The sequence below is a fragment of the Periplaneta americana genome, chromosome 12 (genome assembly GCF_040183065.1).
Source record: "Periplaneta americana isolate PAMFEO1 chromosome 12, P.americana_PAMFEO1_priV1, whole genome shotgun sequence".
NCBI classification, from domain to species: domain Eukaryota; kingdom Metazoa; phylum Arthropoda; class Insecta; order Blattodea; family Blattidae; genus Periplaneta; species Periplaneta americana.
This window is the reverse complement of record NC_091128.1, coordinates 156,962,494-156,990,294: the sequence shown is the minus strand read 5'-3', so window position 1 is coordinate 156,990,294 and position 27,801 is coordinate 156,962,494. Positions and strand designations below refer to the sequence as shown.

General features: G+C 37.1%; 1 protein-coding gene across 5 annotated transcripts in view; it reads left to right on the top strand.

Annotated features, from left to right (window-relative positions):
* The window catches only part of LOC138711041 (uncharacterized protein C05D11.13-like), a 36,723-nt gene extending 9,243 nt beyond the window's left edge, over positions 1-27,480 (top strand). For 2 of the 5 annotated variants that reach the window (XM_069842333.1, XM_069842334.1), the window contains exons 4-5: positions 6,941-7,035; positions 21,666-27,480. In XM_069842333.1, coding sequence (XP_069698434.1) covers positions 6,941-7,035; positions 21,666-22,671 — 1,101 coding nt within the window. In that variant the 3' untranslated portion in view covers positions 22,672-27,480. The other 3 variants (XM_069842336.1, XM_069842335.1, XM_069842338.1) reach the window with 3 other exon arrangements.
* The last annotated feature ends 321 nt before the right edge of the window (positions 27,481-27,801 follow it).

Sequence of the window (27,801 nt, the reverse complement as noted above, 5' to 3'; positions counted from 1 at the left end):
TCATCCTCATCGTCGTCGTCATCGACATCATCATCCTCATCGTCGTCGACATCATCCTCATCGTCGTCGTCATCGACATCATCCTCATCGTCGTCGACATCATCCTCATCGTCGTCGTCATCGACATCATCATCCTCATCGTCGTCATCGTCATCATCCTCATCGTCGTCGTCATCGTCATCGACATCATCATCCTCATCGTCATCGACATCATCCTCATCGTCGTCGTCATCGTCATCGACATTATCATCCTCATCGTCGTCATCGTCATCATCATCGTCATCGTCATCCTCATCGTCATCGTCGTCGACATCATCATCCTCATCGTCGTCATCATCATCCTCATCGTCGTCGACATCATCATCCTTATCGTCGTCATCGTTATCGACATCATCCTCATCGTCGTCGTCATCGACATCATCCTCATCGTCATCGACATCATCCTCATCGTCGTCGTCATCGTCATCGACATCATCCTCATCGTCGTCATCGTCCTCATCATCCTCATCGTCGTCATCGTCATTGACATCATCCTCATCGTCGTCATCGTCATCGTCATCGACATTATCATCCTCGTCACCGTCATCATCCTCATCGTCATCGTCGTCGACATCATCATCCTCATTGTCGTCATCGTCATCGACATCATCATCCTCATCGTCATCGTCGTCGACATCATCATCCTCATCGTCGTCGTCGACATCCTCATCATCGTCATCGTCGACATCATCATCCTCGTCGTCATCGACATCCCCATCATCATCATCCATCATCATGAAGTGGGGGTCCTATGGCTCCAGCCGCATCCCACTCTTCATTGCCAGAGAGCTCTATCTTGAACATCTCCAGGCTTCAAATTCCTGTCCTCCATCACACTTTCCACTCATTTCTTCCACTGTGGCTGTGGTCTACCTCTTCTCCTTCTTCTATCCAGCAGTTGGTAATTGAACATCATACATGGTATCCTATAATGATCCATCCATACCATAACAACTGCCTCCTCTCAATGTTATAGAATAACAGTGCCCTCTTTCTTCATTCTGCGCCGTATCTCTTCATTGGTGATGTGTTACCCTAGTTGCTCTCCTCAGAAAATCCATCTCTACGTCCTCAATCCTCTTGCAGTTCCTCTCGGTGATGGTCCAACATTCTGACCCATATGTACAATTGGCTCAACAATTGCCTTGTATATGTTGGTCTTAGTTCGCCGTCCAATCGTTGCTGATCAAAGAATTTGGTTTAGTATCCTAACCGCAGCTCTTCCCAAATTCACTCGAGATCTTCACAGGAGCCTTCTTGACTAATAAAGCTGCCAAGATATTTATATTTGTTGCACTTCTTCATCCTCTCCATGTCTGAAGCGATAATCTTCAACATCATTTGCAACACACAGTTACTCTGTTTTATGTAAATTCATCCTCAGTCCCCATTTTGAGTATTCCTCTATCAGTTTTCTCATCATGTATGAGGTATCCTCTTTTGTTGGCTATCACCATCTGGTCATACGCGAATAATAGTGTGTATACCGAGTTACCATTTACCTCTATTCCCAATCTACTGTACTTACTTATCCAACTCAACAAAGCACCTTTCAAATATTATACAGAGTCTAGCAGTTGATTCTGATTAGTTTGGTAGAGCTGTAAAATGAAATGAGAGTAGCGAAAATGAAATGTTGTCAAGGCAACATGAACTTCCAAACATGCAATTTTGTTAATCATGGATGCTTGGCCAGTTAACATACGCATTTTTGTGGTATTATATTGAAAGTAAGTCCATTGTTCAAACACAACGTCGATTTTGCCGTGAGTTCAATGTTCAGAGACACGATAGGATTCCTTCGAGGAACACAGTAGTGAGTTGGTTTAACATGTTTAATGCCAGAGACACTTTACAACCTTTTTTTCATGGTAGTGAGCATTATGTTCGAACTCCAGAAAATATCCAAAGAGAGAGACTAGCTGTGCAATGAAGTCCATCAAGATCTGCAGTGCAACATGCTGTGCCAGGGTTGCCAGATTTTAGATCTATCAAGGAGGGACATCCTTTTCCAACATTTGTAGTACTTACGTTTTGTCTTAAAGAAAGAGTGACATGAATTTGGGCAGAGTTGACATTTTCATGTCTATACAAAATAAATAAAAATCATCCCGCAGCTGAAGAAAGTAATATGAATCTCATAATTGGAATTTGAATAAAAGACATATTATAGATACAGCTATCCAAGTACAAACAATATTTATCTGGCTGTAAGTTACATCACGTTTCTCTGGCGTCTTTCTGAAGGGCTTGTGGCAATAATATGTTGTACCAAATTATTAACTTAAATGACTTAATCATAGCTCTGCCTGACATCACATGTGACAAAATATTTAAATTTCAATGTTTATTAATTGATAACAATGACAAAATTTATTTATACCTCAATTCATATTTAGTTTGTGCGTTAGCATATTACTGCTCCAAACCCATCATTTAGCATATAGTATACATTTTTAGAGATTCCTACATATTTATCACTGAACTTTAGCATTTTCAAGAAGCTTATGTCCATTCTCTGTGCCCACGCATTTCTGAGGAACATCTCTTTTTAAATGTTTAGAAATATCATATTCATCACTGAATTTGCTGTTATAAACCTTACACTTGCCAAAATATTAGTTTTTTCCCAATGTGCAAACCTACATTGTTAAGAAAATTAATTGAAATTTAATGTAATTATTTAGGCCTAGAAGAAAATAGTTACTACGTAATGATAAAATTATTCAAGTGATGTTAATTCTCTAAAAGAGGGACTTTTTGCATCCTGCCTCAAATCGAAGTGGGACCCGGGGCTTTTCTATGAAAATCGTGACATGTCCCTCCAAATCAGGACATCTGGCAACCCTGTGCTGTGCCCTTGCACATATCTGATAGGACAGTTCGTCGGATATTGCACAAGGCCCATACTGCCAGAGACACACTGCGATTGTTGAGAAATTTCTTCCCAGGATGCATAATTTCTCTGTTTGGAGATATCAATTGGCCAGCTCGATCCCCAGATCTGACAGCTCCTGACTTCTTGTTGTGGGGGCACCGCAAAGCAAGAGTGTTTCAAACCAGACCACACTCTGAAGAACAGGATATGGGCTGAAGTGCAAGAAATCAAGGAAACCCCAGGTTTATTGTAAAGTGTCATGAACAATTTTCGTGTAAGATTACAACAGGTTATAAGAAACCAAGGGGATCACTTGAAATGTGTAATTTAAAAAAAAAATGAAGACATTCCAATAAATTGCATTATTCAAGCTACATACTGTGTTATTTTTTAAAATTTTAAACCTTAAGGTCCCTTTACAACAGCATGTTGAAACTCATCAGAACCAAATGCCGGACCCTGTATCTTGAACAGGGTAGTGAAAAACAACAGCCTTGCTTCAACCCTTTATCAATCTTGAATGACTGTGAGAACTCAATTCCAACTTTCATCCTTTCTTGCACATTTGGTACAGATTTTGAATCGCCTTTATATTATGTGGGATCCATGTCACTATCCTTAAGTGCTTCAAACAACTTGCACAGTGGTACACTGTCATATACCTTCTCTAAGTCTATAAATACAAGATTAGTTTCCAGGCTCTGTGCCTGTCTTTTTTATAAAAGCTGTCTCAAGGAAAATTTATTATCACAGTCTAGTATATACAGTCGCGAAGCCTGGGGTGATTTTTTGCATTTCTCGCGATAGTTGCTAGCCGCTTGGAGCGCTGTGAGTACTAGGAAAAATAGACTGTGTCACTGCCATCGTGATCTAATACAGACCGTAAGGCAGACCATGTGAATCGCTTAACCCGATCACGAAGGGCGGCGTTTCAACCATATAAATTAATTGGAATGCATAAACAGTAACATATATTTCTCTAAAATGTAGTGTAATTGCATTAATAAAATTTAAAACAATGATTATGAGACACTTCAGACATAATTCCTTGCGAGTTAAGGTGTAATATTATTTTTGGTGTGAAAATGACGTTGTTCGTATGTGTAATACCTGCCTTTATTTCGATTAAATATTGCGAAATTATTGTACATTCATTTATGCACGATTCAATAATTTTCAGTTGCACCGCACGAATATTTAGATATGTTGAAATTATAGGTTATGTTTACTGTCCCAGTTGCCCCTTTCTTTCTAATTTTAGTGGTCTCCAATGCCCTGCCATTCATATGGAAATATTATAGGTTATGTTTACTGTATCTTATATTCCTAAGTTCGCAATTATACATTATAATTAAGCATAATGTCATGTGTGATACTCAACACATTCAATTTGTCTGTATTTTAATACTACAATTGAGTATTGAATTATTGTATTTATCTTTTACCTAAGAGACGAAGTAACAATCGTGCATACACTAATTTCATAGGAGTGGTATGATAAATTTTCTGTCTTTATCAAGGAAGGTAGATGTGCTATATTAAAATCACAATATAAATTCTTTTTTATTAAACCTCAAAATAGCTTCCATTCTAAACTTATGTTGATGCGAAAAGATTATGTTAACATGTAAAATTCTCTTCACATTAAAATAACACAGTTTTGTAATTATTTCTGCAACATATTATGCAACAAGAAGTAAAGGGAACTTATATGGACACATTACACTAAATAAAACTTAGCTATGATACGCAATAAAGTTATAATATAATATTTCATTGAGCTCCATACACTGAAATAGAAAACCCGAACATATATTACGGCCTGGTCTAGATCGAAAAGGCATTGACTGTGCCGTATTTCGCATTGTTGTGAAAAGTTGTGTAAACTGTGAAATGTTCGTTATCGGTTGTAATAACTGTAAATGGCTAAAATACAATAATTTGAGTAATAATATGGGACAAGGAGACGTTTGTTGCACTATAAATTCTAAGAAAAAGAGGTCAGAGTTATCCTTCCGAAAGATCCAGGAAGGTGAGTTTATAAAATATAATATACACTTTATGAAAATAATACATAAACCTTATGTATTTCGTATTTCAATAGTGGAAGGTGTTAATTTTTCAAAAGAACACGATATCAAAAGTGCAATACATTTTATTGTCTGCTAGGGAAAGAGTCTGTGATGGGGCGATAGTAGCGATCCTGGTGGTGAGCAACTATCTATGGATGCATATTTCAACTGTCTATGTTTGCATAGTTAGTAAGTATTGAGCTTCGCAACTGTATATACTAAACTGTGATATTATCAATGCAGGAACGTCCTGCCCAGAGTCTGCTTTGTTCTTCTATATCTATCTGTACTTTTTCGATCCTGTACTTCATTATTCGACCATACAACCTCCCCAGAGAGCTTGTAACAGCTGGTGCTGTGTGGTGTCCAGCATAGAATAGTGCCACGGGATCTCCCCCTGTCGTAAGAGGCAACTTCCAGGAGCAGCTGACGCTGTCCAGTCCTTAAATGTTCCTTTCGTACATATATCATTTTCCTTTACCCACAGGGGTCAGTGGGTGAATTGAGTAGCTCAGAGCCTCCTGTTGCCTATCCTTAATTATTCCCTTCCTATACATTTCACTGGTGGATGGTGCCTGAAGGTGTAGTGAAGGCAATTCGTCTAGGGAAGATTACCCGAAGAAGTAATCCTAGTCCTCCAAGTTTAGGGTTGAAGCGATGGGCCAGTAACCCTTCCTTTGGAAAAATTGTTGAAACACTAAAATTCTTCGTCATATACCTCTGAAAACTGTCTAAATAGTAATATATCGTTTTTTTTCTTACTTTATTGAGAAACGTGACTCAAAGATATACTGTTTTCGCTGTAAGAAAAATCCTAATGTAAACATAAGCACGTTGCTGTCATACCCGTGATTGGCTCCCACTCGAAACACTCACATGACGCAGGAAAATATAGTTTGTACTTGGAAACTACAATCTTGTATTATTTGAAAATAAAAAATTGAATTCTAGTTGTTAAATACGATGAAACATTTACCTTCACTCATGTGTAAAACGCTATGTAAAAGAAAAGCTACTTTTATATTTTGTTATGTACTATGAATGCGGATGAATACCAACAGTAATACCAAAGTAATCTGTTCTTGTAACAAGTTGGCGTCACTTGAGCTCGTAGTTGTTCACGTAAGCTAGTATTGAAGTATGGCTTCTGTATCCTCAACTGTCCATTGTGAAGACATAAGACTTAAAAATAATTTAATTGTAGTAATTATAAAGTAAATGTTTCCTAAACAAATGAATGCATAGTAGTGAGGTTAGGCCTACTTGACGAGTAACGGGAAATGTTTAACATGAAACAGAATGTACAACAGTGGGCGGGAACATGTACTGAGAATCTATGGCGCCAAACAGCGGCCAATGAAGCCTCACTTCAGTCACGTGCTATTGTTTACATTAGGATTTTTCTTACAGCGAAAAGATTATAGTTTCGCGAAATTTTTACAACAATGAAATACATAAATGTTGAATATTTTGTGTGTATCACATACTGTGATTGTCATTCTTCTTCTTAATTAAATAAATGCAAAATTAAATAACACTTAAATCTGATTTTACTATTATAGCATTACTTTATTCGCAATATTCTAAAACAGAATTTGTCTATTTAGCTGCCTTTCACTTGTAAAATATGCTAGTCATGAGAAATTAATAAAATAGTGTTATGCAACAGAAATTACAAAGACTCATTGTTTGTCATCCACATATTGGTAAATTGTCACTTGTCACTAGTATCTTTTATGCAATAGGCCCCAGATTGGTGTAAGCAAATGAAACGACGTCGTTTTCAGTATACTTTCGGTTTTCTCACTGAATTTTCTTAAAATTTCTTTAATACTAAATTAATATTTCTTCAGGTAGTAAAAGTGTGATAGTCACTGTAAATAGTAAATTTACGCAGACATAATCTCTCTGCCAGGTGGTGTTAGTTTTCTCTGTCATTATTCTTGTTTAGGACGGCATGTGGGAGCCTGCAGCTAATGTGAAAGTAGAAAGTGATGCACAAAATGAAGATTTTGGTGTCCGTCTTGAGGAACTTGGAGAAGTCAGGTTAGTATCCTACTGGATATCAAACTCAGATCACTTAAGTTCTGCAGTTATTTCTTTTTGTGTGTTATCTGTATCTTCTAGATAACCACAAGTCCTGATTTCAAATCTTACCACAGTTGATTACAAAGAACTTGGGTTGGTTTCATATTCGATTTCGGGTAAGTACTGTTTTATTGGAACTACTCTGGGTCAGGGAGGGAGATGTAAACGTGCATTAAGAAGCTTGCTATCATCTCAAAAGATAAACCGTTGTTGTATATTTGCTACAAAAGATTAACATATGTAATGAAACAGTTTGTGGAGGTTTTAAATGTGCCTGCCCCTGTAGAACTGCAGTTTTTTTTATTTTTAGTTTAGCTATTGATTGCGACATTTAAGAAATTCAATAATTTCATGTTCAAGTGGACATTCTAACTGCACCTTTGATCAAATTTTCACTGTAGGTAGTGACTCCTTCTGGAAATGGTACAGGTTAGATTTGTTGGGTTTTTTATAAGAAAAGGAAGTAATTTGTTGAATTTTGCTCTTTTTAGCTGTCTGTTCATAGGATGAAAGTGCCAAAGGTCGTGTTAACTTGATAACTATTCGTTATTACAGAACTGGGATATTTATAACGAAATACAGAACAATTGATGTTCTGGAGGTCTCATCTTTCTTTGCTTTTGTTTAAAATTGTGAAGGTTGGCAATGATATCCTCATTAGAGTCAATTTGACTTTTTACTTCCTCATTAGAGGAAATACTGTGTTGCTTCAAAAAAAGTACAGTCAACTCCGGGTATAGTGAACCTCTGCGGACTTGCATATTTCGTTCACTATATCTGAGGTTCACTAAATCCGAAGTGTCTCTCCCCTAACATTAAATGACAGAAATGAATAAAATTGTGAACAAAAAAAAAAAAAAAAATAAAATATTATACAGTAATTAAAATATTTCGTTTTTGTGGGATGGATTACTCTGTATTCTGTTACTCACAGTTGATTTACTTAAACTATGCTATCGACTCACATCCCCTTATGAAAGACCACATTCAATATAATATTGAACTTATAATATTGAACTTTATGCTTCGACATTTTTATACAGCACATTCACTGTTCGAACACTAGAAATTGACTGATCAGGTAGAAATGATAAACACTGTTATGGTGTGACTGCTTACTCAGCCTTGGAATTTCCCGGGTCACTTAATAGAAACTGGGAGGGGGTTGATAGAATTTGAAAGTCATCGAATGTCCGTCCCCTTTTAATAAAAGAAGGCAATTTCATTTTCCGTTGTTTCAATTCTATCCGTCATAATGCAAATGTATCTGAGAGCAAAAGGCAACCCTTTGACGGTGGAGGATTAGAAATAACAGTAGAGTAGTGTGCCTGAGAACATTATGGCAACCCATTATGGCGGAGTGATGCAAGGTCGTCACGCGTTGTCTGGATTTACAGTACAGCTCACTGTCTCTTACTTACTTACTTACTTACAAATGGCTTTTAAGGAACCCGAAGGTTCATTGCCGCCCTCACATAAGCCCGCCATAGCTCACTGTCTCTAGGAATCACTAATCCTACCTTTGTCCTTTGTAATCTACGTATTACTCTGTGAAAAGATTTATTAAATCTACATACTTAGACTTCAACAAACAAAATTTGATAACACAATCCCAAGGGAAAAAATGGAACTCTCTGCATCATAATCCACAGTTAATTCCCGATTTACGACGAAAATCATTTGTAGCTGCATTTAGATTGGCAACAGGCCATGATTGTTTGGCCAAACACCTGCATAGAATTGGAATATATCAGTCCCCTAACTGTCCATTGTGCAACTCAAACCAAGAAATGGATTCGGAACACCTCAAAATCTGTGCTTCAGTGGCTGGTCATGATAATACTTGCTTACTTACAAATGGCTTTTAAGGAACCCGAAGGTTCATTGCCGCCCACACATAAGCCCGCCATCGGTCCCTATCCTGTGCAAGATTAATCCAGTCTCTATCATCATATCCCACCTCCCTCAAATCCATTTTAATATTATCCTCCCATCTACGTCTCGGCCTCACTAAAGGTCTTTTTCCCTCCGGTCTCCCAACTAACACACTATATGCATTTCTGGATTCGCCCATACGTGCTACATGCCCTGCCCATCTCAAACGTCTGGATTTAATGTTCCTAATTATGTCAGGTGAAGAATACAATGCGTGCAGTTCTATGTTGTGTAACTTTCTCCATTCTGCTGTAACTTCATCCCGCTTAGCCCCAAAAATTTTCCTAAGAACCTTATTCTCAAACACCCTTAACCTATGTTCCTCTCTCAGAGTGAGAGTCCAAGTTTCACAACCATACAGAAGAACCGGTAATATAACTGTTTTATAAATTCTAACTTTCAGATTTTTGGACAGCAGACTGGATGATAAAAGCTTCTCAACTGAATAATAACACGCATTTCCCATATTTATTCTGCTTTTAATTTCCTCCCGAGTGTCATTTATATTTGTCATGATAATATCTTTGAAAAATATTGGAGTGTAAGAGGTCAAATGACTTTATTGTCAAACGCCTGGCATTAGAAAACAACAACAACAACCTTTGTCCTTTGACTAAAGGAGTAAGAAACTAGAATGTTGTTCTCAACATAATCTTTCAATTTTATACAAGAAAGTTTGACTTCAAATAAGAATTTGGCAGGATACAACACTTGTAACTTCAATTTATAAGGTTCACTATAATCGAAGTGAGGTTCACTATAAACGGAAATATTAATGTACTTTTTAATATATGTGGGTCGGGACTAACGATTTAAGTTAACTATAGCCGAATGTTCACTATATCCAGAGTTGACTGTAACAACTTGTTAAACACAAAAATAAGGCAGTCAAAACTTCTGTGCTGCAATGGATGCGTGATGTCTTACTCGACACAAGATTAAGCACTCACTATCTGAAGGTGATACATTACCTTATTGAACTGATTCACGACCAGGACATATGTATACGAGAAGTATCAGGTATAGAAAACATTGTACGTTAATACAGCTGCACTGTTTCCATGTAGAATACGTCTGAGATAGAATGAGACTGAGGTTGGGTTGGTTTTACAAGATTTTATTTACCATTGACAAGTTGATGCCTAATAACAGGCCCAGCAGATTGAGAACATTAATAGCCATTGTCAGTAAACAAGGTTGGGGGATTTTTGAGCACGTTCACTGTATTTCCGAAGATGGTTCCAACAGAAGAGCAGATATTATTGCTAATAATAGACAACATCATAAAGTGGTGAAGCTAGCAGCGTAGCTCAGTCGGCTGAGGCGCTTTCCCGCAGATCCAAAGTTGTGCTCGGGCTTGGGTTTGATTTCCGGTGAGAATGATTACCGGTACCTGGTTGGGTTTTTTTCCGAGGTTTTCCCTAACCATAAGACTATTAGAAATTCATGACCAGTGGCGTCTCCTGACTTTGATCTTAAGGCGTTGGCAAAGAAAAAAATTAAATAAAACATACTTTATTAACCTTTACACATTCCCTCACATTTTTTGTGAACAAATAATAGGAAAGTCATTCATAAAGGTAATTAGCGTAAATTTTCGTCTAATTTTGAAACATCAGTAAAACTGAATAAAGCTGAGAGGGTAAACATCGATTAAGATAAATCTAAACAACATATAAGTATAATTAATTAAAAACCAAAAACACTAAAGCTGTCTCATTACTCACAGTTATTTGAATTCGAAATCCACTCTCCTTTTCTTCTGCAAGAATTTCTTGATTACTGCTTCGTAGAACCTGGATTTGTCCTCTCGTAAGTTGGCAAGTAATTCCTTCTCGATTGAGATAAGGCTTAAGTTAGACATCCGATTCTGTGTTTGAGTGGAGCGGCAGTAGGTGTGGATCCTCTTCAATGATGAGAATGACCTCTCCACAGATGACGTAGTGCAAGGAATTGTTGAGACCAGCAATGCTAATTTGTATATTTCCGTAAATCCACTCATTAAATTCATGTCCAATAGATAATTTACAATTTGAATTGGCGTTTTGTCCGTCCCTTCATTAGAAGCATACCATACGTGAAGTTCATTCTGGAGTTTGCTTACATTAAAAACACTGCCATAAATATTTTGCACTCTATTTAATAAATCATTAGGAAAGTTTTCTCTTTTATTGAAGTGGGCCATTTTTGTTGGATTTATAAAATTAAAATACTGTAGCTTTTCAAATGATGCAAATCTAATTGTTAACTGATTGCTAACATTATCAATGATTTCGAAATAAAGTCGCTTGAAATAATCTCGCTGTGACTCTTTTTTACTTCAATCACCTCTTCATCTTCCACAGTATCATGAATAGAAGACCACACTGCTTCGAAATTCTCTCTTTCCTTTTGCAGCTGCTGTTGAAATTCTGTAATTTTACTACTGGCATACAAAATATCAACATTTTTAAACTGGAGTATAGTGAACAAAACATTCGAAAAAGCAAGTAGGTTAGATAGAATCTTTATTAAAAATATGTTCTGGAAATCCTTGAGGAAGCTAGAAAATCCATTTGCGGTCATTGCAGTTATATGATCAAAGTTCCCACTTTCCTTAACATGTTCAAAGAACATTATCAACGCTTCTCTATTCTCACTGACTGTATGGATAAGTCTAGAGGTAAAATTCCATCGGGTATTAGACAATGATGGTAACTTTCGGGACATGAATGCTGAAAGCTCATGTAACCTCTTAGAAGAACGAGAAAAGAAATGTAGGCAGTGATTTAAGACCGGAAAAAAATACTTTTAGGTCCTTGTTACATTCTAATGATTGTTGAAGTACTAGGTTCATAACATGAGCATAGCAGTGCGTAAAGAGAGCTTTAGGATATTTTTCCAAAACTTTGCTTTGAAGTCCATTGAGGTGACTACTCATCACGGCAGCACCATCATAATATGTTTGAGCGACTAGTTTATCCCCACAGTTATATTGTTCCATTACTTCATTGACATGATCAAAAAGAGCTGCTGCAGTTCTGTCAGCGCTCACGTCACGAAACCCAAGAAACCGTTCTACTACTTTCTTCTGTGAAACTGGAAAATAACGAAATACAGTTTTACATCTGATGTTTCATCAAGCATAATAGCCACAAAATCTGTATTCTGGATTTCGTTATAGATTTCATCCCTCAGAACATCGGCTACTGAATTGATTAAATCATTTTGAATGTTTGCCGAAGTACCGCGGAAAACTGTAGACGTTAGTAAATGTTCTTTCAATGGTGAATCGAACTCGGCACTTGCAAGAAGAAATTCCACGTAATTTCCTTTGTTTATAGATTCTGAACTTTCCTCGTGGCCTCGAAATGACTGTTCCTGATTCGCTAAATAGCAAACAGCATTAATCAATTTCTTTAATATTTCCCTGTTCTTTTTCGCTTTTTCGTTATGCAGTTCTATTTCAACCTTTCGTTGAGAATCCAGAAGAACGTCAATTCTAGTAGGGGATGCAATAAATCTGTTGAACGTTAAAAAACTAGAGAGATGAATTTCTGACTCACTATGTTTCTTCACAGCAGTATTAAGGTGATTTAAATCACCATACCCTTGCTGATTCCAAACAGTTTTCTTTGTTGAGAATAACAAACATGTCCAACAATAAAATCTGTTCACTACATCACAGCCGCAGAGCCAGCTTGAAATCTCATATAGCTCTTTCCGAAAATGTCTCTCAAACCCCCTTCCAGTTCCAATAGCACCACATTTGCCCTTTACAGACGTTGATATTATTAAATTAGGACATGGTCTGCCGCTGTCAACAACTTGTTTTTTCTGTGCGTAAGGAAGCGATGAAAAAGGACTATGTAATAGTTTTTGTACAATGCTTTCACTAGCCATCTTAAAACGATACGCAACATCAGCGATAACTGTTCATGCCGGTACTGGCGTCGGCGTGTGGCGTTGGAAGTAGTTTCAACGTCCTGAGGAGCTAAAAGACGAGGGAGAGAGTGAGAGGGCGCAAGCGCAATGAGTCTCAAGACAGCCAGTGACTCGTTGCAACGCCATGGCAAAGTTTAGCGCGTTTCATACTGCTAGGCTAGGCCGCTAGACGATAGATAGCAGTAGCAGTTCAGTTGAAGCGTTAATAATCATTATTAAAGAAAAACACTCATGTAATGTACTTTATACGGATTAAAAGAATAATACCATAATTTCCTAATTTTATTTGGGCGTTGGCGCACGACCCGCACACCCCCAGAAGACGCCACTGTTCATGACATAAATTGCAATGATAAATCTATCTTTTTTGTTTTCGTCAATTTTCTTGCTTTGTTGTATAGATTTCTAGCATTGTTGTTATAAAAATAAAATCTTGGAGAGTTTCTGCATCCTGTGCCAAACATATAATAATAAAATATCCTTCTGTTAATAAATGGTGAACAATTATTTCTTGATATCTGTAATAATGACTGTCTGTTCAAGAGATTTTTTGTGATTATCTTGTACATTGTATGATGCAAGCCACTAGCACAGCTTCAGATAGATAGTGTATGAATGTTTTAAATCGAACGAACAGTGTATTAGAAATTACAGTGAAGTTAAAGAGATTTTTGTTCGTGTTGATCTAAATAAGGGTTGGAAAGCAATGGTGGATCATTAATGTTTAGGTGAGGGGTTTGGACTTTTTCTATTGCAATATTCAATACAAGGGGAAGAACGCTGTCACCAACACCACGTAGACCATCTGGGGTCATCTCCACCATTAGACAACGCAACCTAGTGTTGCAGCTTAGTAGTTAATAGTAATGTCTGCTACCGCTAGGTGGCAGTAGTAGTTTTTTTTTCATGTCCTTTGTTACTAGTTTTTTCCTTTTTTACCTTCTTTTATTTTCTATCGTGCTATCATAACACTTGTTCATTTTTTTAGTTCCCCGCCCCCTCCTTTTGTGTCTCTTTCATCAATTTTTTTAGCCACTTCACGCCCATCTTTTTTATTCCGTTTGGTTTAGTGCCAACATACTGCTAATGACTTCGGGTTTTTCTTAATTAGAATCTCCACCGAAGCCCGGAATCAATCGATCAGTCATACAGAATAGCTGTATGTAACGATCCCAACAGTAGGTTTTTTCCTTTCTCTCCTTCCTTCCACCTGAAGACGAAGGGAGAACCACCCTTCGAAACGTTGTGTCTTAATTTTTGATTGTGACAACCAGCAATGGAAAAAGTCCAAACCCCTCACCTAAACATTTTTGATCGTGTTGCTTCTTTTTGAATGAATTTTGGAAGACGTACATTTTATGCTAGTTATTCTCTTCGCTATTATGCCATTAAAATTCACTGAGATAAAGGGTGAAATTTCCAGTGAAAGCCTAGATAATGGCATTTACACTCGTGAATATTAAGGCTTTTAAGATAGAATCATTTTCTTCCATTTGTTTGGTTTGAACAGTAAAGAGGCTTGGAAAGGAATAAAGTCAAAGACCAGGCCATATGTGGTCGAAGCAGAACGACGCGAAACACAGAAAGCACAGAGCAGACTGAACAAAAAGAAATGCAGAGCAAGTAAACCAGAAGAAGAACTGAAGAAGATAAGAGAGAAAGACAGACTGCGTAAGAGAATGGCCTTAGCATCTCAGACAGCAGAAGACGCAGCGAGGAGACGGGAGAAGGACAGACTGCGCAAACGGAGAGCCACAGAAGTCAGGCAGCAGCAGATGAGGAGCTGCTTGGCTCAGTTAGGAATGTGCAGCAGTAAGAGCCAGCATACCGGAGCTAGTGAATTGGACTTAATCAAGCAGTCGGAATTGTGGGGCAGCGTTGCCTTGTTTGCCGACTTGGCGAGACAGAGAGAGCAGAGCAGACTGCGGAAACAGAAGTACCTGGCCTCTCAGTCCCCCGAAGAAGTGCAGAAACGACGAGAGAAGGACAGACTGCGCAAGAGGAAGATGCTGTCGTGCCAGACGGTGGAAGAAGTGGAGCTGCGCAGGGCGAGGGACCGGCAGCGCAAGAGGAGGCTGAAGCAGCTGGAGGAGAAGTTGGAGCAGCAGCTGGTGCAGCAGACGGACCTGGAGCGCAGCACGGCCATCCTGCTGGAGCTGCAGCAGTTCGAGAGGCGGCGAGAGCGGAACAGGCTGAGCAAGAGGAGGGCGCTGGCGTCTCAGACTGCGCAGCAGGTTGAACGACGACGAGAAAGAGACAGATTACGTAAAAGAAGAGTGAGGCTGCGAGACACAGCACAGGAAAGTGACTGCAGTGTGAAAGACCAGACGTAAGCAGTTTCTTCAAGTTATTCAGCGTGTTGCGAAATTTTTGTGTTTTCCATCATGTCGTAGATGTACGAAGCCATAATTTTACCTGGACCGCCTTCAGCAGTGCTGTGGCCACACCGCTTGCTGCTGACATTCCATTCTCCTCATAGTCAGCAGTCAGCAGACTCATGTGATGCACACACATTCTTATGCATCAGTATAAATTGCGTAAATGGCTTAGTTTTTACTGTGAGTTTTGTTTAGCGAATATAATTTTTTGGCACACCTACATGGAAACTGTTGTTTTCAATAACACATTATTGGTTAGGAAGTTCTTTGCTGTACGTGTATGGTAAAATAGTACATTATGCAACGAGCCTATAATGATAGTAATTAAGATGCTCGTATGAAAATAAACAAACATACTCGCGTCTTAATTACCATTATAGTCAAGTTTCATACGACTTTTTATGCTCGACCATATTTCTAACTTGAAATTATTCATAAGTATTCATATTATTCTTATCTGACAGGGGAGTGGAAGTGACCTTGTGCAATATCTCGTAAATTGTGAGATGTGCGCAGACGCGAAAGTATTGATTTTTTCCGAGGAACAAAATAATGTCATTGACCTTGATATAATCTAGAGAGTAAAATGAACATTAATCTTGATATAACCTTGAAATTGATTTAGACATTGAAAAACGAGATGACAAATTGAATTTATTTGAATATTATTTACAATTAACGCTAATTATTATAGTAACAGAACATAACCTTCTGCGACAGTATTGGATTTCCAGCCTCCATGATGTTTCGCTAGTTGTCTTTCGATTGCATATCCGAGAATAATCGATACTTGCGCTTTCATATTGGTACAATGGTGCTCTCTGATTGGTGGAAAACCTGAACTTTAATGAGGTCCATTAAAGGGCTGCTACCAGGTGTATAATTACTACATTTCGGCATGGTCGAGCATAAATAATTTTTTGACACACCTACATAGAAACTGCTGTTTTTAATAACACATTATTGGTTAGGATTTTTTTTTTTGCTGTACGTGTATGGTAAAAACATAGTATTATGATTTACTTTTGCGTACAAATATACAGTAATATAAACGGTGTGTTATGAAATGGTTGCCACCTGTATTGGAGATTATTTCCACTTAGTTGACAAGAAGCGACATAATAAAATTGAGCCTTTAATATAATTTGTATTAATGTTTGATACATAAAACATGTATGTCGAACACTGTACATATATTCAGTAATTTTTACAATTTTAGTGTATTTAATTTTATAATCATTTACTCTTGAGTCGGCCTGGGTAGCGTAGTCGGTATAGCATGGCCGTCTGTGCTCGAGGTTGTGGGTTCAATCCCAGCCCAAGTCGATGGCATATACGAGTAAATGTGCTTAAATACGACAGCTCATGTCTGTAGAGTTACTGGCATGTAAAAGAACTCCTGCAGGAAAAAATTCCAGCACACCAGTGATGCTGATATAACCTCGACAGTTGCGAGCATTTTTAAATAAACTATTTTTTTTCACTCTTGTCTATAAATTTGTTTAATCTCATTTATAGGCTGCGAAACTGATAAATTAAGTCCTTTAAAATTGTAAAATTAGAAATTATAATAAAGTTTTTAATACCATACAGTACTTTCAGTGAAAACACTAAGTTATATAATGCTAGTAAGCCATAGTTTATATTTTATGTGCTGTAAGGAATGTGGGAGAAAATAAAAAAGTACAGGAGATGAGAGATTACAATAAAATACGGGAGAGTTGGTAACCCTAGATATCGTAAAGGAAACTGAATCACTGTGTTAAACAGTAAATCTATCCTTTATATTTGTTGGTCATGAGTCTTTCTTACACGGAACCATTCTTGAATGAGAATGATAATCGTGCACATTAACTTGAACTCTAACCTAACCTAATTGTCACTGGATTCTTTCATCATGAATTCTTATACGTATTGTTCGATTTTCCGATACTGGATGGCTGGGTCCCTGACATCATCACTCATTCTGCACATGGAAAGCACACGCAAATGGTTCCATCCGAGAAAGACTCGAGACCTCCTGGTGTGAAGGAAAGGTAAGCTGTATGACTAGAGTTGACGTCAGTCGTGTAAGAGTTCCGAATTATTAGCTAACTTTCAGTAGGCCTACTATTTATAGCAGCACTTACTCAGCTATATTATTCTTGTAAGCATTTCAGTATATCACATTTTCTTTCTGTCCTTCAAACGTCCAATTTTAGGAATTTTTATTCGGTATTCAAATTCAGTACAATTAAACAAATGATTAGATATTGATGAATCTTAAATTGATCAAGTCTGAAAACATACCAGCAGTTTTAACCACCTAAGTGTTACAATGCCATTTGATGACTAGTCTATAATTGAGAATCAGATTTTCCTTAATTGAAGGCACAACATTCTGTTATCTGACACAGACCCAGTTACACTAATTTCAGCATTAATCAGTGTATTGTTGTTTTGTCATGAAATAATCTGAGAACTTCCTGTGGAATTTTCTGCAACACTTTCTGATGAATTCTTCATAAATAAAAATTCTTTGTAAAAGTTGTACTTCATTTCCACTGTATGATGTGCATTGAGACAACAGATACTGGCCCAAGACATGGAATATTGATGCCCATGGCTTGTCAGTATATCTTTTCATTAATAATCTTCCTCGTATGTAATCGTGAAAACTTTGTAACTAATTCAACAGTTCATAGCATAAATACACGTCAAAAAAATGACTTTCATACTCCATCGGCAAGTCTATCGTGCTATCAAAAAGGAGTGCGTTATATGGCAGTAAAAATTTTTAATAGCCTCCCTATCGATATAAAAAATGAAACTCAAAACATAAAATTATTTAGGGCCAAATTAAAGAAGTACCTAATTTCTCACGCCTTCTATTCTGTAGGTAAATTCATAACACTTCATGAAATTGGTACTAAAACTTTGTGTTGTGCTAGTAGACTATATTGTAAATCTCGTCTGTACTGTATATATTTCATCTAGACTGTGACTATAAATTAAGACTATAATAGCATTAAGTTTTTTGACTTGTTCCATATTCTAGCTGTAAGCAATGTATGAATACCATGGACTGTTAATAAATATAATACAATACAAAGACATGGAATATTGGTGAATATATTTATCTCAGCCAGAGAGACAAATATATACACGGCGTTTGTAAAGAACTTCCCTGTAACATAAGCACATTATCTTTGTTTATTTGTATGCATTTAAAAATGCATTTTTTTTTTTTTTTTAGATATGCAGAGAATACTATGAGTTATATGATCATCATCATCATCATTGGCATTACGGCCCTTGTAGTTTAGCCTTAGCCTCCCTCAGAACGTCCGACCAATCACTCCTGTCTAATGCTCGTGTTCTCCATCTTCTAATTCCAACTTTAGGTCAGCCTGAACGTCATCCAGTCATCTCAATTTAGGTCGTCCGACTTTCCTTCTTCCTACTGGCAATGCATCTAGTAGAGCTTTGGGTGTGCGATTGTTCTCCATCCTGGGTACGTGTCCCAGCCACTCTAACCTTCTGAGTTTTATGTCAACAACAATGTTAATATCTTTATATAATTCATATAACTCAGCATTTGTTCTGATTCGCCAAAACCCTTGCTCATAAGTAGGCCCAAAGATTTTCCGTAACACTTTCCTTTCCCAGGCATTTAAGATCCTTATTGCCCTTTCAGGTAAAGTCCAGGTTTCACTTCCATATACTACTATTGGTTTAATAATAGTTTTATATATTCTTATTTTGGCTTTTCTTGAGATACACCTGGACTTCATAGTTTCATTCAATGCCCAAAGACCTCGATTCCCAGCTGCAATCTTCTCTTTTATATCAGTCATAACATCATTATTGTCTTTCACCATGGAACCCAGATACTTAAAACAGGAAACTCTATCAAAATTAGTATCATTTAAATTAATCTTATTAGTATTGTCATTATTCATATTATACATGTATTTAGTTTTATCATTGTTAATTTCCAGACCGGCTTTGATTGCTTCAGCTTCTATTTGTTTGAGTATTTCATCCATTGTACTTACATTGCGTGATAAGATAACAATATCGTCCGCATATGACATATATTGTGCTGTTCTATTGATGATTGTTGAGTTATATGATATAGAATTTAATTCCATGTCTCAGAAAAGGCAAGCTTAATTATGAAGACTATTGTTGCTTAGAAAAAGATTAGTGACCAGTTATATGAAGATGATTACGTACCGCCTTTGTCACCTCGCCAGTTATTTTTGATCTCCCTTATATTCTTTGATGTTGTCTTAACTAATTTAGAGAGATTTATATTTGATAAGCTTGTTAAATAAAATTACAGTGGAACCAACCAGAATTGATCCCTGACGTCTGATATTTTATCATCAAAAAGTATGAAGCCTGAAAAATCTTACGAATAACATGCGCTTCTCCAAATGAGAAATAACTGCATAACTGTTCTGAACTGACGGGAATAAGCTCTGCTAGTGTAATGAAGCAGCACACTTGAGTTACGTATTACTTCCTGAGGAGTGGTTTGAGGGTTTTTGTAACACTTGTCCCCACAACATGTTATAATATTATGATTTCACTGACTGTGACACACAGACATGCTGTTCTTGTATAAGAAACCGGAGTTGATAGTTCTTCTAAGGAGATGTGGCATGATTCATTACATTTTTACTTTATATGTACTTGGGTAGCTGTAACACATCAGAAACATCCTCCTTCTCCCCATGTTTTCTCTAGTAATTCTTTCTTTCACCAAACCACTCAGTTGTCGTTTGGTGTAATTGATCAATATTTTTTTTTCAATGATAACGGTTACCGATATTCATATTTTATTCACATTTAGAAACCTGTGGCACCCTGATGGTTTAGTTAATTTTTCTTCCCCTGAAACTAACCTTTTAAGAATAAAATTATTAATGTTCATTCCTTAGTTTTATTTGTCGTATTTATTCGAAGATAAGACCCCTACACATATAAAACCCTTCTTAGTGTTCAAAATCTCAAATCTTTATTTCCCTGCATTTTGGACCCTTCTATTTTCTAGCCTTTAAGATTTTGGGTGTATCATTTTTTATCATTAATTAAATGCTTGCTTCCCAACTTGCTGTTATTTTTCTTTTAACGTCACTTATGATCGTGTTCACTTTACCAGAAATAAGAATCTGATAAAATAGAGATCTTATTCGAGTAAATACACCACAATATAATCATGTGACTTGCATAGTCGACCATGAATTCAGGGGACCCATAGGAGGAGAGAGTATTGCGATTGCTCATTGTCCATAGTTTCCAGACAAAATCAGCAAACACGAAAATGTATGTAAATTGTAAAATCACTGTGAATATAATTCAAAATATAAAGATGAACATGATTGAATTTATTGCATTACGAATAGGCATATGCCTGAAGGTAATGTTAGTACAATACGAAAGGGAACAAACAGAATTCACATAAAAATAAATACAAAACAAAACACAAAATAACACGCCAATATATAACATATCAAACAACACCAATGTACAATCACAACATGAACACAACTCACAACACAAAATTATCTTTAGCACTAAGCTGAATGAAGAGTAAAAGGAAAAAAAGTAATGTGTACAAGAACTACTGTGCTAGTTCCTATACTTACTTTTCAGACTATGCCAGTTCTCAGACTTACTTCTCATACTGCTAGCTTTCTGACTTACTTTTCAGAGTATGGCAGTTCTCTGACTTGCTTTTCAGACTACGCCAGTTCTCTGACTTACTTTTCAGACTATGCCAGTTCTCTGACTTACTTTTCAGACTGCTAGTTCTCTGACTTACTTTTCAGACTATGCCAGTTCTCTGACTTACTTTTCAGACTATGCCAGTTCTCTGACTTACTTTTCAGACTGCTAATTCTCTGACTTGCTTTTCAGACTATGCCAGTTCTCTGACTTACTTTTCAGACTATGCTAGTTCTCTGACTTACTTTTCAGACTGCTAGTTCTCTGACTTGCTTTTCAGACTATGCCAGTTCTCTGACTTACTTTTCAGACTGTGCTAGTTCTCTGACTAACTTTTCAGACTGTCCCACTTCTTAAACTGTGCTAATTTTCAGACTCAACTTTTTAGACTGCTTCACTTCTTAGACTGCTAGTTCCCTGGCTATGTCAGTTCTGAGACTGGTTCTTTTCTGTGTTTTCAAAGGAGTGAATCATAGTTTTTGTTTCACTGGATGTTGGTCAATTATTTTTGAAGTTAGGGTCTCATGAATCAATGGTCGATTGTGATTTATTTTTCTTGACAAAAGCTTTCTATAAACCTGTAATGAAGTGGGTAAGCTTCATTGAAATGATTTTCTCCATTTGTTGATTTAACAGTAACGAAGCGTGGGAAGGCTATATGAGAATTCGGACCAGGAGAAGTGGACAGGCAGCGAAATACCAGGACTATAAGACGGACGAGGAACTGGAGAGAACAAGAGAGCGCAACAGACTGTACATGAGAAAATTTCGAGCTTCTCAGTCAATGGATGAAGTAGAGAAGCGACGAGAAAAAGGCAGGATGTATAAAAGACTGGCAGTGATGAAGATGTCTACCGAGGAAGCCGCACAGCAGAGAGAGCAGAACAGAATGTACATGCAGAGACTTCGAGCTTCTCAGACTCCAGAGGAAGTCGAGAAAAGACGGGAGAAGGGGAGGATGTACAAGAAGCTGTCTACATTGCGTCAGACTCCAGAAGAAGCTGAAAGGAAGAGAGAGCAGAACAGGCTGTACATGCGAAAACTGAGGGCATCACAAACCCCCGAAGAAGTCGAGAGGCGGAAAGAGAAGAACAGAATGTATAAGAGGTTATCTGTGTTGCGGAGGAGTTCTGAAGAAGCTGAGAGGCAAAGAGAGCAGAACAGACTGTATATGAGGCAGTTGCGAGCAGCGAAGAAGGGTCTGAAACTAGACGCACAGAACACAGGAGGAAATATGCGGGATAGGTTTTATATGAAGAGTTTTGAAGAAGTGACTCGTGAGAACATGAGAAAGACCAGACAGAGTGTGCGGCAAGAAATAGTACAGAGTTGCAGTGCTCAAGACATTGAGCAGCACTTCAGGATTGCTGCTGAAGCTGGGATGCAAGATGGACAACATTTAGAAGAAGCTGCATCCCATCTGATGGGTAAGCAGCATTCCCTCTTTATTGATAGAGTAGAAAAACAATTGGGAGGCATGCAAACAATTGAGCAGGTTGAGAGGGAGATCAGCAGACAGCTGTGGCAGAAAACAGGTTTCTGGGACTATCTAGCTCTGTTGAATAAGCCACAAAGTGACGGTAAAGTGCTTAAGACATTTGAAGCCTGTGATGATGACAGAGCAAGTGCAAAGAATTATTGAGAACTGGAAGAACATAACTGTAATACAGAGTAGTCCAAAAAAGTCTCTAGCCATTTTGGTGTCATATTTTTTTAATACATTTTCGGTATATGTTAACTTGGCATTTTTAATTTCTATTTTTCGAAACAGTTTGTAGCATGCTACAGTTGCGTTTGTGTTTGCTGTATGATGATCTCAGTTGTGCAGAAAATACTTGAGTTGGTCAAACATTATGGATTTTTATTTTGTGTAGCATAGATTTAGCTCCCCTTAAACATGGCATAAAATAGCTTTTCATGTATATCTCTGTAAAATAAGGCTGGTCTTCTGCCCATGTCAGATAGTTGTTCCAGCGAATAGGGATTATAAAGAATGGACACTGAGCGAATTTTCCTGTGTTTTGTTTCTCTGTGTGCCAGCGTATAGTTCCACTTTCAAGCACTAGAGGTTAGTGTAATCGAGCATACGCTAAGATAATAATTGAGAATAGAGTTGAGACACAGGATCCAAACATCGCCTACCTTATTGCATAATCCAGTAACGCTTTGCTTCAAATAAATTCAAGTTAACAGCTTTTCCTTATTTCTCAGTAAGAAACTAGTTGTAATAATAATATTTTATATTTCAGATATCATAAATTATATTATAAAATAATATAATACATTATAAAATTAAGTATCCAATTCGTTTAATATTTGTATATAATATAATATAGGTATATGGTTTTACTTCTCGTAAGAGTTTCGTTTTTCCATTTTCAGCGCTATCAAATCATTACATATTTTAATTGTTGTTGGGGTCAACGTCTCAACTCTCGTTATAAAGGAACTCTAGAGTCTAGACATTACAGTTAATGACGGATTTATTATTTTATGGATCCAATTTATTTTATTTGAGTACATAATGTACCTAGATGTATTAATTATATATGTTATATTTCCGCTGTGTCGACTGCTAGCTGGTGTGATGTCAGCGCCAACTCTAGGGAGAAAGCAGAATCTCATGCTTTAGCTGGCTTGAAGGTCATTGAAATCAATCCGGCTACATCAAAGGTACCGACGCGAAGTGTCCATTCTTTATAATCCCTATTCGCTGGTTGTTCTTGTTTGCTTGAATGCAATGTAAACTCACTGTTGCAAAAAACATGAGGTTTTCATTCTTAGCAGCCTCAAGATCATGGCATGTAGTTCGACAGCCACATAATGCTGGTTTGTCACTCATTGATTCTGTTGTATAGTTACTTCCATATAAACCTGAAAGAAATAAGCAAAATCAAGTTTTCACCAAAATAGTTCGAAACTTTTGGACAACTCTTTATGTGTTGGGTTCTAGTGTTCTGTGAAGTGGCGTACATTCGATGTCTTCTCAAGAAGGTAAAGTGTGACTGAATTAGTAATTGAAAGACAAGAATTTTGTGTAAAGAATAAGTGAAAAGGCAATTTGTGTATGTGCGTATTTATGTAGTAACATAGCGAGAGACTTAATCATCCTATCACATCATCGGGGTAATGTAACTCCGCCTTCCAGGCGCCCCAACCTCAGAAGTGGGTTACAACTAAGCCATGGCCAAGAGAGAAGACCAGAAATGTCGAAAAGACAACCTGGTGGCATTGGATAAAAAAAAAAAAAACATAGCAAGAGACTACAGTGGAGCTAGTCAGACATTGTGGTTGGTCGTTGGAGTACCCGGCTTCCTTTTTGTCTCTCCATCACATTCCTTCACCATTCTGCACTGAATCGTCTCTCTCTTCCCATTTTGTGCATGATGTAGTGCTGTCTGTGCAGGTGTGAGCTGCATGGTGCATATGTTGCACCTGTGAGAGATAACTAGGGTCTAGAAGTTCGAGCCCTAAAATTCTACTAATTATGCGTGCAATTATTACGTTAAAAAAGTGACATTTTCCAGTAAACATGTACTCATAAATGAACAGAATTACATTTCTTGTAACAGCATGAATGTTAAGTGAGTATACTTTAGTATCATTCCTTAGAAGTTGAACAAAGTTGTTTTGTTGTCCAAAATAACCTCATGACCAACACTTTCCTCAGATTTTGAATTGATATTGTTTTCAGTGGTCACAGTGAGTTTCCTGCAATGTTCAGCTCAGGTTGTCTTATTGAATGTGGTATGAAAACAATATTTCCATAAATAATTCAGAGCATTGTATGAGGTACATTCAACTTGTAAGGTCTTCGATTTTTTTTTCTGACAAACACTTGCCCTAAAAATTTGAAACTTCTGTCACTTCTCAACTTAATCTCCCTGCAGACGTAGGCATTTTTCACAATGTCGATGCCATGATGCCATGGCCACTGCGAATGCTTCTGTAGGAGTCTATTTTGACCACTAGAAAATCGCTGATGCAATAGTGGCGGAACTGGAGAATGTGCGACAATGGAGAGTTTTCTTCATTGTTGGAAATCACCAAAAATCGCTAGGATCCAGGTCAGGTGAGTAGGGAGCATGAGCAACCACTTCAAAATTGTTTCCACGAAGAGACACTTGCGTTATGTTTTCAGGTCTTCATTCAGGATTGTGTGTAGAGATCTCACGGAAATGTCAATTTTTGAGGTGATATCTTCCACAGTGAACCGGCGATCCTTCAGAACAAATTTCTCCACTCACACAATCATGTTGTCAGTCCAGCTGGTGTGTGGCTGAAGTTCTTTTGGCTCATTGTCACATGACAGTCGACCTTGCACCCACGAATGCACATTCTTCACATTCATGACACCATCTCACTCAACTGACGATGAATTTCAATGGCTGTCACATCACGCAAATGGAGAAAAAGAATGATTACACGCTGTTCCTGTAACGAGAACGTCGCCATTTTAAGTATCAAAATTGCTTCTCACTCTAGCTGCTGCCACTAGGTTTGTGTGCACTGTACACTGCTGCCATCTCTGTCACACATTCACAAAGGGTGCCCGCGTCTTTTAAGCCAAACCACATGTTTCTATCTGCTCCCAGTCTGAGAACAAAAATCTGAGACCTTAGAACTTTAACTCACCTCGTACATTGGCAACAGGAATGATTGTGCCACACACACAAAGAAGTTTATAGGACAGACAGATGTTTCTATACAGTTGCTTTATCATTTGAAACACTCTCGTAGTACTTTTATCCAGTTGTACACGAAAGTTGATGCTTACTCTTTATCCTTTTCTTTCTCTACGACACGGAGACAAGAAACGAGTAGTTCAGCTCACATTGCATTCTCAAATGGCGGCGATATATGATGATCTTCAGTGTAACATTCTAAGAACAGACCCACTTTGGATTTATTCACTTCTTCATGCTTCGTGACAACATGTCTCGTTTTTTTGTTTAATTTTTGCATTTCTATGCAACATTAGACTATGTTTTATACATTTACAATTGACAAATCATGTAAATAATTTACTAGTATACAGTTGTAACCCCTGCGAAATAATATACAGATGTTTGAACTTCTGGACTCTAGAAGTAACATTATGGCAACAGTGCACAAGGAAGTAAACAATCACAGCAGAAATGTGTTCAATGGTGATTCGCAGCCACCATATTTGGCTAGCTCGAGTGTAGCTTTATATTTATAATTAATTCAGTAAGTGATATTTTTGTTGGTCAGTAAAGTGATTGTGGCACTTCTGTGCTGATAGAATATAATGTACAAATGTATTATTTTAAAAGGATTCGTTAATTATTAATTTATATCATGTAGACTTTTCCATTGTAAATAACATTGCAAAATCTGCAGTAATTTTCAGTTATGTTTTTTTATAAAGCACAAAAAAAAAGCCTGTGCTCACATTGTTATGTATACTGCAGTCATTTCCAACTGGCCCACCTGTGACGTCAGAGTGCATTTTTCCCTCTCGAAGCAGAGCTAGTAGGGCACGTGAGGGAAGGTAATGCTGTGTCTCCGCTATTTAAACATCTGCATCCCTTCCACTGCCACTCCCCCTACTTTGCTCTTGCAGCTATGCTTCCCCTCTCAAGGAGTTCCAGAGCAGAGACGTGTGACATCACAGAGCCAGCAGTTGGAAATGCTTGGTATACTTGAACACCTGCTGAATGTACAGAGAAGTTCTTTACAAACTCCGAATGAGGACTCTTCTACACACAGCTTGCATCATTGGTTTATGTTCTTCGATACCACGTGAAATATTAAGGATTTCTGGCCTGATATTTTGTTTGAAGATTATTCTAAAAAATTTTGCCTTTAAGTTTTCCAGTAGATGCAAACCACACAAACTGAAATTGATGTACTTTAGTGGTCACACAATGGTCATTCAATTCAATTCAATTCAATTTATTTGACCATTAGACATACAGTTTTAGGCTTCGTCAGAATACATTGAAAAAACATATAAATACATTTTAAAAAACGCTAATAATAGAAACAGTAAAGTTTAAGTAATACAATGAAAACATGAAATAATTTGAAGAACTAACTAAATTGCAGTTAAACTTATTTATTAAAATACAATTTCATACAAATTTGTGTTGAAAAACTCAGCAACAGAATAATAATTGTAACTAATCTAAATAACTTTATTTATTAAAAAACAATTTCGTGTAAATTTATGTTAAGAAATTCATCTACACAGTAGAAAGGATTAATTAAAAGCCAATTATAAAATTTAGCTTTGAAACTATTGGTTGGTAACTTATAATATTGACTGGGAAGCTTATTATATAATTTCATCCCCATGATAGAAAAATTTGTTCTAGTTTTATGTAATCTACAGTATGGGATATTAATTTGTTCACTATTTCTAATTTCATGATCATGTATATTGGCTATTAATGAGTAATTGTCTATATTTTGTCGAGTGTAAAGGACTAGGTCTTATATATATATATATATATATATATATATATATATATATATATATATATATAAATTTATGACAGTTAATGTCTGTGATTGTTTGAAAAGAGGTCGAAAATGTTGAAGATAGTTTGATTGACATAGAATTCTAATGGCTTTCTTTTGCAAAATCAAGACGCTCCCAATTTTGCTACCATTTCCCTAGAAAATTAAGGCATACCTAATTATCGACTGAATGATAGACAGTAAATAGCTGTGTTATCCTGCATAAATTATGGGCAGTTATTTTCTTTCTTGGTCAGTGCGACAAAAAGTGAGCTTGTACAGGGCT